A 14,790-nucleotide genomic window follows, 5' to 3' on the forward strand; every position below is an offset into this window, starting at 1 on the left:
CCCCAACAGCCAGCTCCTTCCCTCCATCCCCCAACTGCCGCATCCGAGAGGTCCACTGTGGCAGCCAGGTGCGGTTGGTCGTTATCGCTATCCGAGACATCACCAAGGGGGAGGAGATCACTGTGGACTACAGTCTGACAGAGTGGGGAGAGAACCTGGTCAGTGCTTTCAAAAACAGATGCAATAAAACTACACACATACACGTTTCTGTTATTACACGTGAGCACATTTGAGCACATTTATTCCCTCACGGTAAACCACCCAAAATCATTTTACACTTTTTAATTTCCCAGTTTAATTTGTCTTACCTTTGTCTAATTCTTAGCCTAACCTGAACCAAACCTAAATTTAACCTCAACTCCAAAACTCAATTTCTGATCCAATTTCTGATCCTTCAGTAGGTCAAGGCAAGGTAATTATCTCACTCTTCAATATTCTTCATCTATCTGTCCTTGGCTACTTGGTCCTCATAAGTATAGAAATACACTGTGCATATCTCTGATGACTTCAGATAGGCAACCATATGTGTATTCACACACTGTTGATCAGCTTGACACACTCACTCTGACACACACACACACACACACTCACACTATCTACTGCGCACAGATTCATGCTACACACACACACAGCTAAGCAAGGCATGGGGTTACCATGGTGATGGCTGAGCTCCAGCTCTCTCTCTACCTATAGTGCTTTAGCAACAGTAACCATGGTTATTACATGACATCTGTTCCTTTAATGGATATCATTAGATTGGATCAATTTACTCAACAAAATTAAGATACCAGAATCTGTTTCAGGAAATTAAATTGACAAAATTGAGAAATTGACATCAGAGGTTTAAATGGGTCCAGGGTTACAGGGTAACCTATTTGAATATCTTAAGTGTTGGGGAGATGTAGTCTAAAACACACCATTTTAGGTTTACGTTATTAGCTGATTGATTTGTTCTGTTCTTTGTATTCCAGCCTGATTGATAACCCCATGTTTATGACTGATGAGATGTTGACAGTGTTTGAAAGTATATCTTAATTCACTTCTTTTGTTTGGCTTGTTAGAGAAAGATTCAGATTCCTAATCAACCTCTGTGCTCACTACCAACTGTGGAGGGGTGTTCTCCCTCTCTCTGAGTGACGGCTTAGGCTGATTGTGATGGCAAACATTAATGAGCAGTGTGCCGGCTGTTTTAATGTGAGTGCTCTGTGTCCCACAGGGTTTCCGTGGTACTGTGTCTCCAGCGCAACACGAGTGTAACTCTGACACTGAGAATAACAACAATATCAAAAAGGTAAGACAAAAACATCACCTGTTTCCCTGAAAGCATGCAATTTTATTATTTAAAAAGCGACAAGTAGACACTGCACACTAATGTAACCCACCTTACACCTAGTTTTGTGGAAGGTAACATTTTGTATGTTCCACAATTACTTCCCTTAAAAATGAGCTAGTTACTTTTTTAAGCTTGGAATCCAGGTTTTTTGGATAAAAGTAAAAAATATAAAATTGTGAGTTCTAATTATCAGCACAAATATAAATATATCTCAAACTGACTGCAATCAATATAATTATGAGTACAGCGTATCAAATGACAATGTGTAACGTGAAAGGGATCATTTGTAATGAACTTTCAAAGAATTATTATCTGAATCCACTGCTCCCTTTAGCTTTATGAAGCTTTGTAGTGAGTTTCATCAAAACTCAAAACTTTACTGTTTTGGTTCACTCTCACCACTGTCAAAATTTTGTTTTTGGCTGCAGCAGGCAGCTGTTTTCTGTGGAAAAGCAATAAAAACCTACCGTACTCTACCTGCTCAGCACCAAAGGGCAGACAGACTGGTTGGTGAAAAATACTGGAATATTTACCAGATATTTCCCTCAGGAATTAGCAGAGATCATAAAAAACAAAGTTAATATTGGAATTAGAGTCACATGGTGGCCAGAAACATGAACTCCAAATGAATGATAATGTTGCTCTCTCACTGTTGGATGTGTAAACAGGAATCTATTTGCTTACAAGTTACTTGCAAACTTATAACTTAAAATGAGATAGTAATGTCATTATTGTGTTCACAGAATTATTAATTGCATATTTAAGACAAAGTTTTCCCAAAATTCAACCTTACGAATTTGGCAACATGATCTTCATTAGAATTTAAAATAAAGCTGCACATCTCAGGTTGTTGATGTGGTTGTGATGCACTGCTGCGCCTGCAGGGTACCACCTGTATAGATGTGGGTGGACAGCATGATGTGGGACTCAACATAATCATTATCATAAAGTCTTCCTCCCCCTCTTCTGGATAACTGTTTGATTACGTGTGTTAAGATGTCATCGAGTTTAACTCCTTCAAAGTAAAACAGCATTAGTACATTAACCTGCTTATGCTTAGTGCCAGACTACTGTCTGTTGTCTCTCTGCCTCCTGTCACACACTATATGTTGTGAAAGGGAAATCACGCATGTGCAGACAATTCACTGTTGATTCTTTTGCCAGTGACGGTCACCCTTTGCTTATTGCTTTGGAACTTAATAACACTCCTGACTGAGAATCTAATTAGACTGACAAAAGTTAAATATGCTCATGAACTAAAGTCAACATTGACGTTAATTATAGTAAACTATAATAAACTAACTTACAGTGCAGAAAACAAAGTAATGAGTTTGAAAAAATAACTAAAAAGCGAAATCATTATTTCCATGGTGCTCAAACTGGGGGCTGAGGTGTTGCAGAAGGGGTGCCAGAAGTGACTAGGGGAAAATATGGAGAACTTCTGAAGTGGAATTAATCTGATTCATCAAAGAACAAAAACCAAACAAGAGTGGTCTTATTCTGGCAAGGCCATCAAGATCCAGGTTAGCAAGATTTATTCAGACAGCAAAACGACACATTAAGTACAAGTAACAAGTGATTGTTGTCGAGCAAAAATGTCAAAAATCAAATCCCATGATGTTCTCCCCCCCCTCACTTGCAGGAGGATGAGCCCCTCTCTCTGACAGCCCAGCAGCGGCAGCAACAGCAGCAGCAACAGCAGCAGCAGGAGTACGTCACCCCCTCTTGGTCCCTCTCCCCCTCCTCCTCCCCCATCTCCCACTCTGATGCCAGTGACTCAGATGCTGGGGATGAGGACAACACCAGCCCCCGAGGGCGTGCACTACGTCGCCGCAAGAAACGTCGCGGCACTCCTTCAAAGAAAAAGACCCCCCATCGGATCCCACCTGGGCGGCCACCACCGGTCTCCCCTGCCAGCGTTCCTCATCACAACCGTCCGCTCCCTTCATTCCACCCTCCCGCACAGTCCTCCCCTCCCTGCTCGTCTTCTTCCTCTTCAACTAAGCCTTTGTTCAAAGCTCCAGCTCCTTTGGGCTCCAACAGCACGAGCAACGTCAACGCAGGCGTCCCCAGAGGAGGAGTGTCCATAGACTCCATGCGACAAACATGCGAGTACTGTGGACGCCATTTCCGCTCCCTCGGACGCCACTTAGACAAACACCACGCCCACCAACCAGAGGTGTGCTCTGCCCTTGTTGAGCGCTACACACAGATGCCCCGCCTGCATGCACAAAACACAAATCCGACTACAACTCAAACCACACACACTCAGCAGCACTCGAGGTCGTCACAGGTCTCGATACAGAGCCGCAGTTCTGATCTTCCACAGAGTGGCGTCCAGGACCTCTCTATGTCTCCACCCAATCTCACAGCAGCCAACCAATCCCCCGCCTCCTCTGGAAGGAACTCCACCCCACCTGTGCTGAGTCCTCCACGAGGACAGAATGCAGTGCCGGTGTCTGTCTTAAAGAGGAGCCCACCCCCTGTGGCTGTGTCACAGTCCAGGAAGGGAGCAATGAGGAGGCTTAAGAAAGACAGACAGGAGGAGGAGGACGATGATGAGGAGGACGAAGATGAAGAAGATGTGGAGGTTGTGGAGGTAAAGAGGCCCAAAGAAGAGGAGGATATAGAGGTGGTGTGTCCTCAGTCCTTCAGCAGCAAGTCGGCCAAAGAGATGGAGCCACCAAAAGAAGAGGAAGATGAGGAGGATGAGGAAGAAGAGGAAGAGGAGGAGAATGGAGTGATGGAGGTGGAGGATGAAAGTGGGACAGAGGATAAGGACAAAGACTTGCTGAGGTAACATGAGGTCTTTGTCTGCTTTGTGAGCAAATTTGTGAGACTGTGAGTGTGTACCATGTGGAACAGGTGTTAGGCATTTTTTTTTTTTGATAATTCTTCAACACAAATTAATCATTTGTATCCTGCAATTACTTCATATGTTCTCTGATCTCTACTTCATACATTACTGCATAAAAATTACTGAGAGACGCCAAAGATAACACAACATCATGTTCACAGCTAAACCCTGAGGTATATTCACAAGTTTTAGGCCAAAATCAGAGTAAAATGTTATTAGACCAAAGTGGGACATTTAGTCTATTTCCTGACAATTATCAATGCTTTAAGCAAACTGCTGAAACGATGCATCATCAAAATGGTATGGGAACAGAGTGTTGATAAGGGCAATTAGTGTGCTAACTTTACACTTTGAATTTGAGGAAATTAGTTCAGTGGTTATTTTGGCACCTTTGCCACCTAGACACAGTAACCTGTAACTTAACCTCCTGCTGCTTCAATAACTTAACACACAACTCAAACACATGCTCACAGTGTATGAATTACTAAATCGCTGGAACAAATTAGTGCTGCAAAGAGTCATTGATTAAGCGATTACTAAATTGACTGAAAATAAATAACCAACTACATGGACAAACATTGGTTGGTTACAGCCTCTCAAATGTGAGGATTTGATTCTTTTCATTGTCATGCATGACAGTAAACTGAATATCTTCAGGTTTTGGACTGTTGGTCGGACAAAATAACACATTTGAAAATGTCACATTGGGCTGTGGGAAATTGTAACAGTATTTTTCTCTATTGTCTGACATTTTATAGACAAAACAATTAATTTAGATTAATCAAATCATGAAAATAATTGTTATTTGCAGCTCTAAGAAGAAAAACTAATTTATGCACATTAATAATCTCAAAGTTCACCTGTGGTACCTGCCTGGCTCTGTAGTAACATGCCAGTGGGTTATAAAAAATACTCTAACAAACAATGCATGAAGTACTTGTAAGGTAAATGAAACTATTAAAATAATGAACTAATCACTCACTGTCTCTCTATTTTCAGTAGTTCGGGGCGTCACCACATGCTGCCTCTGCTCTCGTCCTTGTCCTCTCTGGTGCTGTACCTTCGACGGCTGCAGCACTCAGCCTTCCTGTCCCTGTCTCGGCAGCTGCAGTCAGCCGAGGCCTGGCGCCTTCTCTGCCACTCCAGCTTGGCTCTCCTAATCCTGTACAACCGGCGACGTGAGTGTGAGGTCTCCAAGCTGTCCATTGCTGAATATCGGGCCCGTGTCACTCCCCAGTGTCCTGTTCCTGTCCCACCTGGCGCCCCTCCAGCTCTCACCCCACTGGAGGCATCTCTGTCCCCCTTTGAGCGCCTGGTGCTTCCTCATCTCCCTAGAGTTGGGGTCCAGGGTAAGCGTGGACGCGTCCAGCCCCTCATCCTCCCCCCTCACTGTGAGCCATGCCTGGAGCTCCTCCTGCAGACACGGCAGGATGTAGGAGTTGACCCCGCAAACCCATATGTCTTCGCCAGGCCCTACCACTCCCCTGCCACACCACTGCGAGGCACTGATCTCCTCCGGAGCCTGGCCCGCTCCAGTGGTACCCGCAATCCCCGTGCCCTGACCCAGACCAGGGTACGGCGCCAGGTAGCAATTCTAACCCAGCTGCTGCTTCTGGGAGAAGGAGAGGAACCTGGGCAGCCAGGAGGCAGCGCTGTGGAGAGGCTGGAGCACTTCCTTGAAAGGGAGTACCATGTGACACAGAACTGTGCTGGAATTGGCCAAGACCCAGGCCTGATGGGCAGAGTGGGCCGAGTCGTGCTTTGTGGAGAGAGGGATGGAGTGCTGTTCAGAGGAATGAGCCTGAACCACATCTGCCTGGAACTGGATGGTGAGGTGGATGGATGGCTGAACGAATGAGTGGGACTGATGTTTTGTTCTGTTGTCCAAGACAAGCTGTATCTTCCCTTCCTCAATGATGTCAAACAAACCCTGGCTGGAAAAGGATTATAACCCTCCTTCCAGTTTCTCTGTATGTGTGTGTGAATGGAGTTTTATTGGGAACATGGAGATTAGTAACAGATGAGACAAATGAAGTTCTGCTTTTGCTTTCCACTCCTTTCTTAACCTGTTGCCAACCTTTCCTCCCCCTCCCTCTCTCCAGTTATGTCAGGAAACTCTGCAGACTCATACTCAGAAGGAGAGTCTGAAGGGGAGCAGGTGAAGGAGAAGCCAGAGGTGCCCGCTCTTGCTCCTGCTCCTGCTCCGAACCCTACACCTACCCTGCTGTATGTCAGGAAGGGCAAGAACAACGGGCGGGTGGGACGACCAAAGAAGCTCAAAAACACCCAGCCACCCCCTCTGCCTCCTCCACCTCCACCCGCAAACCGCAGGAGAGGCTCAGGTCAGCCCAAATCAGGTTTGTTTGGGTTTCAAATAAAAGTGTAACAAAAGGAAACACAGAGCTGCAGGAAGCAAATTGTAGGAAAACAACAAAATAAATTAAGAAAAATGTGCAGGTGAGATTAAAAGACATTGCAGTGCAAAGGTAAAAACAAAGAAAATGAGATTAAAAGAAAGAATGAAATGATGAAATGAAAAACAAAAACACAACAATAATAACATACTGAAGAGAAAACAAACATACTTTAACAAATGAGAAAAAAGACAAAGAAAAATAAGCAGAGCACACTTAGTTGTCTCCCTGGCTTTTTCTGTGTGTACAAGCTGAGACTTAAAGGTAAAGAGAGGCGAAAAATTACAACAAAGGCAGTTCAAGCTCTTTGGTTCGTCAGACAGACTCCTAGTCAGTATTTAAGTTTGAAGCACAAGGTGTACCGTAACATGTTTATCCCAGCAGGGAGGTTCACTGGTGGACTTGCAGGATATGCACACTGTCGCAAACACATACAACAGACACAAAATAATATGTACAAGCTCAGAATTTCCCATTTAACAAAAATGTCTATCTGCTGCATCCACTGATCTCATTCTGCCATGTTAGTTGTTGAGTGATGTAGATTGATTTGCAAATGTTACTGTCATGGTCTGGATCCTCTGCTTATCATGAAAAACAATCAAGACATTATGTTGGGAGATGCAAACTATTCTTTATAGATCAAGACATTTTTGATGTACGGTGATTTCAGTTTCTCATTAATTGTAAATCTGAGAAATTAAAAAAGTAAGGGATATACGTTAACGAACTGAGAAATGCTAGGGACTTAGTACTTGATTGAAAGTGACCTAGATCTGATTGGAGGTGGCCTAGATCTTCCTCAGTCAGAGTCAAACTGTGTTCTAACAGTGTCATTTAAACATTAACATTATGAGAAACTCAAATGCCTAATTCTAATAGTAATATTATAGCTGTATTGCTTTCTGACTACGAGGCTGATGTAGCTGCGAAAACCATGAAGCATATGGAACATTTTCTGCTTGGAAATGGAACTTGCGAATGGTTTGGGTCCTACTGGAGGTTTCACCAGCCTCATGCAGAAGAGAAGCTGCTAAAAGAAAATGTAATCTGTAACTCTATTCATCTCTCCTCTCTTGTAGGAAAGCGAGGCGTTCTGAAGCGACCCTGGTCGGAGGCGGAGCGTGCAGCAGTCGAGGAGCACCTAACCCGAAACATCACAGAGCTCCGAGTCCCTGCCAAAGCTGACTGTGAGCGCTGCCTGCAGCAGTGTCCCCTGCTGGTCAGCAACCATCGCGACTGGCGAGCCATCAAGTTCTACTGCCACAACCGCATTCAGCTGTTGAAGAAAAACCAGCGGCGTGAAAACGAACCACAGCCCCTCACTGTCTGTTGAGAGGGGGAAGTGTTCGAGGGAGGGAGGGAGGGGGGGAGGGGGGCTGGAAGAGGGACGTCTGTGGAGCAGCTGATCAGAGCAGATTCTCAAATGGTACCCTGCTGCCCAGGAAATGCACTAATTTTGAGAGGACGGTCATAAATTTGTTTGTTTTTGACATGGCTTCTAATTTGACAACTGATGGCATTTTTATTTTGAGCCAAACAGGAACAGAAATTTCAATTCACTATTTCGCTGCTCTACTTTAAGGTCTTAAAAAATGACACTAGAGTCTTTATGGTGCTCCTGTTTTAAGGGTTACAGCGCAAGTCTTGTCAAAAGCAGTGCACTTGGATGGGTGCCGTTTGAGACATGCCTTGGGGGATTTCGGAGACCATGGCACTGGCCGCAGCCTGTGTTGTGTTGTATATGGATATGTTTTTCTCCTTCCATAACAGATACACTAAACTGAAATGTAAACAAGGGAGGCAACTGAGCCCTACAGTGTTGTTATATGAACGTCGTGAAGTAGCATTAGTGTTTTATGCACTTGGAGACGTTAATAGGACAAATGGCCTGTGCCTGGGCCACACTTTTCTTAATAGTGGCTTGATAATTAGAGTAGGCCTAACTAACGCTAACCTAGAAGAATAGCCTCAAACAAGCTAGTTCATCTTTTCATACAGCTGACTGTGCAGTTCTGACTTTGGTTTCAATATATTTGGACCTTAATTTACATATAAGGTACTAGATGAGGAATGAGTTACGCTTTTGCAGTTACTATGAAGTTTGTTTGTTTTTTACACATTACGATAATTTGTTTTTGAGTTGTGGGTTTCATGACAGAAACAATTAAATGGCATCAGAATGTTATGAAGTTACTTTTGAATACCTAAGATGGTTAGTTATACTACAATGTCCAAGAAACATACTCTAAGAACTGTCCTCGTTCTTTTTCCCATAAACAGACACTCAAGATGTCGACAGCTACCATTTCCCCCTGAGGAACAGTATGTTCATGTTTCCTATTGTTTGTTGTTTTTTCTGCCTGTTGCACATTTGTTGTTCAGAGAAGTAAAAAAAGGTGCTATAGGCCAATAAGCTGGATATCACTTTATATGTGGAGAGGAGATTTGCCATGGTTGTGTTCAAAGTTTCTTAAAAAAGTGGGCATTTATCTGAGAAGTGATTGTTATGTGTCGCCACGTTTGTTGCATTGTCTGTTTTCGTCTTCCCCAACGGCTAGAGCTCCTTGTGTCCTTTCCCAGCCACACTACATGGTTTGCAGCTCGACCAGATTTTTGGTTTCTCTTCAGTGTTTCTGGAAATCTGCGTCCATTGGACTAAAACCTCCATGAAACCTCAAGACAGATACTTGAAGTTATTTAAACCTTTTGCAGAATCTTTATGTTCTTTCTTGCTCTAGCCTTGCCAGTTACATTGTACATAACAAATATATTATCATTATGCTAACTGGTTGTTTGTGCTAGACTATATGTAGCTTTTTTTCCATTTCTGAGTTATTGCTATCTGTACATAAGCCTGTTTGTAAATACTCCTCAGAGAAACAAAGAAAAAACACAATGTATGACATGCCTTGGTTATTGTGTTATGTTTTTTCTTTTTTTATAAGTCTTATAAAAATTTAAAGCTCTATGTTTTGTGCTGTGGTTATTTATTTCAGTGCCTTCTTTTGCCAAAAGTGAATTGTTTTTCTTTTTGGTGAAAATATCGCAGGGATTTGGAAGTCATTACTTAAATGTAAAACGCTTATATTATTGTAAAATGTGTTGCAAGTTATGTAATTGAGTCCAGTATTTACAACTTTGTATCCCACTTGCAGTTCAGCATTAAAGCCACTAGATGGCTGTGTTGGTTCATAAACCCTTAACAGTTATGAGAAAGCAGTGCGAGGAATAGTTCTGAGAATACCAGTAGATTTCCAGGTAAAAGAAAGAAAACGTTCTCTCCTGAATGTGAAACTGTTGAGTGGATTTGTGTACTGATAGTCTGACTCATCTAAAGATGCCTGAGAAAGCATTTTATGATTATATTTCTTAGTTGGCTGTTGGTGCTCTATACCTACAATTAATTGTCTACACTTTCAATCTGGGACTTCTCAAATGAAAGCAAGAGTCGCCATGAATCTGTCATCTGCAGCAACACCAAACTCTACATTGTCTGTAGTTACTTTCATTCAGAGGGAGGAAACTATGTTAATATGTAACATTTTCTGCTGAACACTTTAATTCAGGCAGACTTGTGCAGACTAATACTGACAGCCAAAAGCCCTCGAGAATGCTGAGATGTTGTTAAATCATATTTTGAACAACAGGATGTTTCTAATATGATTTGAAGATCGGCATCTTCCAAAGAGAAAGACTGGAGTTACCTGTGACATGACCTGCAACAGACTATGACCTTAGTGAAACTGGTGACCTAGTGATTAAGACACAGAACTGCAATGTCCCCAGATCAATTCCAGCTGGGTACCTTTGTTACATATCGTACTCCTTAAGTTTCCTGTATGTAAACTGTCACTGAAGGTAAAAAAAAACAAACAAAAAAACAGCAAAGGTAAGAAACTGGAAGAGCACTGGGAACAGACAACATGAGCTGTCTGAATACCAGACCAAAAAGGTCACAGCATCCACCCTGAAGGTGTCAAAATGATCAACGAATGGTCAGGGAACAGCTGGAAAAAAGTCAAGGAGGTCATTCGCATTTAATACAACACCTTTTATCATTAGGAGGTCTGTAGTTCATGGTCACACGATGGCAATTCATCTCACTCTCTTTATCTGCGGATGAAAATGAAAATCTCGCAGTCCACATTTCAGTTTTTTCCAGAGCATTCAACCTTATGTAGCAGCAGATGAGGGGGTGCTCCACTGATTTTACACATAGAGCTCAGTTTACTTGTCATGAGTACTATTCAAACCTTCTGTGGCTCTGAAAAGTGTGAGAAAATGACCCTGATGACATTATCAGGCCTTATCTCTGTAAAACATAGAAACCCTGCCTTACAAACTGGGTGCTTGAGAGGATCCTGTAGGATCCAGTTTTTTTCAACCTCAGCCTATATAGAGTCTAAAAACGAAGACTGTTTGGTCTATGTATAAAATCTTTGGGTGACTTATACTGCCTTGAAAACTCAGTTTTCAAGACTGTGAAGACACTGGCATACAACTTCATATGACCCACCTGTGTCTAATAAAAGTTAAGGTCTGTTTGCTTGTGATGGAATCAAGGAATATTTAAGCAATTAAGTGTTTAAGTGCAATAATGTATTGTTAGAGTTCTTTGTTGGGAAATGTTTAGTTAATAAATTGTACAGTTGTTTTTTATTCTTTTTCCCTCTGTGAACGTTTGTTCTGTGTTGGTTCATAGGCTATGACATGAATGTGGTGACATTTTGGCCAGGAATCATTTGAAGACAATCCTGGTTAAATAAAGGTCGAGAAAAAAATTTGTTTGGTGTGTATGCATCTTTCCATCTTCGTGCGTAGCCTACGCCACGTTTCAGTGTGAATTCTACACAAGGCTTTGGTACGGCTCATCCACACCTGCTACAGGTGAGTCAGATTCCGAGTCTGAGCATCGACCAGCGCTGAAGCTGGTCTGGAGAGGAAGGACGCCGACTTTCAACATGGAGACGTGGGATCGAACCTCAGGTACATCACACTGGTGTGTGTGTGTGTGTGTGTGTGTGTGTGTGTGTGTGTGTGTGAATGTGATTGTGTATGTGGAAAAGCAAAAACAAAAACAACAAAACTAAACTCAAACAATAAAAATTTCAAACGCCGCGTTCACGAAACTTCGTCCGTTCGCTTCGATTTCTCCGTGCGAATTTCCAACGAGGATCAACGAGGAGGAAACTGAACAGGTATACATACAAGTGAACCCTGCAGCTTAGCTAGCTAGCTGGAGGGGCGTTTTGGCTGCTTTTGTTTTCAGTTGACATCTGAGTTTCTGATATGAAGGGGTGCTTGCAAAAAAAACAAACATTTGCGCGATGGGTTTGCTATCGCTCATTTGCGCATCACATTAATGACGTCATGTCACCGTGTCAGAGCAGACGCCATTTATAGTTCGTCCTCTCACTCTCAGAGGCGGTGTAGTTGGGAAGGGGGCTGGGGGAGTTTGCGCTTCTATCTCTGGAAAAAACTTATGCAATTAGTAAAATCAGCCAGAGCAGGAAAAGCTGCCAAATAAACCACAATTCATTCATAATACTGTGAAATCGTTTCGAATAATAAACTAGTCTGCACACCACCGTGTATCTATATATCCATATATATAGATCTATATAGATCTATAGAGAGAGAGAGAGAGAGATGTGTTACTTTATTTTGGTATTTATGATTGTATATAAAAGTCAGGCTTTAGAATTGTGTAATAATAATAATAATAATAATAATGACTAGGTTCTCTTGTTCATCCATTTGTGGGATGAATGATTTGTGCAGATTAGTACTTTGTGTGTATATAAGAGGGACAGAGACTCTTTCTATTGTTGTGACTTTATTTTGGTTTTTATGAGTGTATATAATTGGTATTTATCATTTATTTATTTTTTAAAAGTTATGATAATTTGTTACAAGAATATTTTCAGTAATATTATAGCAGATTAACAGAAATATTATCAGAATACTTAAGGGTATAATATCACAGGAATATTATAGAAATTTACAGAAATATTTTCAAACATGCTGCAGTCATTATCTTACAGTATCATCATATATTTTATTAAATAAATTATCATAACTTAAAAAACAACTAAATATATGATAATTTGTTTAATAAAAAATTACAATTTGCACAGAATAGTGTGTCTTTAGTTGTAGCTAGGGCGGGGGGCCTGAAGGCGGTATTTTCCCATTGCACCATACAAGCTCGAACCACCTCTGATCATTGCCAAGGTTTGTCAAGCTCAGAGTCTTCACTCAGCATGAGCTGGCTGCTAAACAGCAGGAATCCCTGCGTGATGTCCCTTTTTGTTTTGAGGTTCTATATTCTCTGTGCTTTTTAAAAATAACACAATCTTATCACAACTGGCTCCTCCAGCAGCAACACTACATATGGACTCACATTTTCCAGGGTCCCCTGTTCATAGGGACAAAGTTGATGAACTCCTTTTTATCTTCCTCTATTTTCTATGATTTATGAATGTAGAATATTCTCAGCAAAAGCCGTCAACAAGGTGAATGCAAAAACAAACTTAAGAGCTGCAGCAAATACATATTTGTGTTAATGAGCATTGCTGAATGTGTTTACACTCAAATGTAAAAGCTTTGTAGGAGCAAAAGTTCTTAAGGACCTTGGCATTTAAGAGATTCCTGTCTCTCTCCAAATTAAATGTCAGAGCTTTCAAGAAAGACTGAGGTGTTCATATTTTGAGAGTGAATACTGTCAAAGAATGTTGCTTATAATCTCAGGAATATCTATATTGCGGTTATTTGTATATGCATTTCCAAACATAATGTTAATTAAAAAAATGCAGGACAAGCTGCTGTTTTTCCTTTTATCCAGAAGATGGTAGTAAAGGGACAAAATGGGTCATCATCCCGTCATAATCAAACCATAATAATTTTATAGAAGACATAAAAGTATAGCTTCATATTTACTCAGTAAAAGCGGTATTGTGAGGCTGCACAAATAACAGACTGCATGCCTGCAGTCCTACCTTTCACAAAACTTGACATTTAATGACATTTAATCATGCTAAGGAGGGAAATTTTTGATTCTCCTCAGGGGTCTGAAGCAATTACAGAGGAGGGCATGCAGATGAAGAGAGGCAGACCAGATATAAATTTCTGAGATGGCTAAGATGTGGATTTAAAAAAGAAAAAAAAAAACACCCACACGTTAACAGTGGCAAATGGTCAGCACTGGTATATGAACATGCTGTATGTGTGACTGAGCTCTTTGCCCTGCTGCATATAAGAATGTAGGCCATTTACAACTATATACTCACTATTATACATGGACACAATAGTACAGAGAGGTCAGCAGCCACTGGGGATTCAAATAAGAACTGTCTGTCTAGTGTCAAAGGTCAGGGCCAGAAATTCTGTCTTTAATTGAAGCTTTCACAGAATGTGGGTTTCCTGAGGTGGGCACTGAGCAGGTCAGCAGGCAGGTATACAAGCAGTCAAAGCATGTGAAATCTGTGAAAACAGCTATGTTCCAGGATTTCCATTCACAGACCTCCTTCGTGAAATGTACCAGGCTCTCTGCAACACATTTGAAGTTGTGCTACGAGCGTTGCTGTAGACTCGTGAATCTACTGAAGTGCTTTCAGCTAATTCCCTATGACCACATCATGTCGTGTTTACAATGACAATAACATGGGGAAGTTCAGTGGCCAGTTTACCATGTTAACCATCTTAGTCGGGTTAGTCTTGGTAATAAGCACTAAAGACAAAGTGCAGCTCAGGTTGATGAGAATGTCATCAATACTATGAACCAAAGTATTGGACAAATTGAAAATTTGACCTGGCGGTGAGAAGATCAAAGTGATTACAATTCATCTACATGAATCTTGAATGTGTGTGCCAAATTTCATGGAAATCCATCAAGTAAATATGGAGATATTTCGAGAGATGATTGAAACCTTTGACCTGATCATGATGCTTGTTGAAAAGTCAGGAGATCAAAAAAATCTGTAAAATCCATTCTCTTGAGACCACGACTGCCTGTAGTGAACATCATGGCAATCCTTCCAGTAGATATTTCAAAGTGGCGGACTGACTGGCCAACCAACTAACTGGCTGACATTGCCATCATATAGAAATGACACACTCAGGCGAACGGTTTTGACATTATATGATGCCTTTGATGTGTGAATTCAAAGATCACAAGTGCCTTG

The 14,790-nt window shown here is 41.6% G+C and overlaps 1 protein-coding gene across 1 annotated transcript; it reads left to right on the top strand.

The window, feature by feature from the left end:
• Positions 1-4,076: 4,076 nt before the first annotated feature.
• LOC111231396 lies at positions 4,077-7,940 on the top strand. Its single transcript, XM_022758471.1, has 4 exons — positions 4,077-4,129; positions 5,190-6,019; positions 6,293-6,547; positions 7,687-7,940. Exons 1-4 carry the CDS (start codon positions 4,077-4,079, stop codon positions 7,938-7,940), a joined length of 1,392 nt encoding a protein of 463 aa, XP_022614192.1.
• The last annotated feature ends 6,850 nt before the right edge of the window (positions 7,941-14,790 follow it).

The sequence above is a fragment of the Seriola dumerili genome, unplaced genomic scaffold, assembly GCF_002260705.1.
Source record: "Seriola dumerili isolate Sdu_G_001 unplaced genomic scaffold, Sdu_1.0 BDQW01000301.1, whole genome shotgun sequence".
In the NCBI taxonomy this organism is placed as follows: Eukaryota; Metazoa; Chordata; class Actinopteri; order Carangiformes; family Carangidae; genus Seriola; species Seriola dumerili.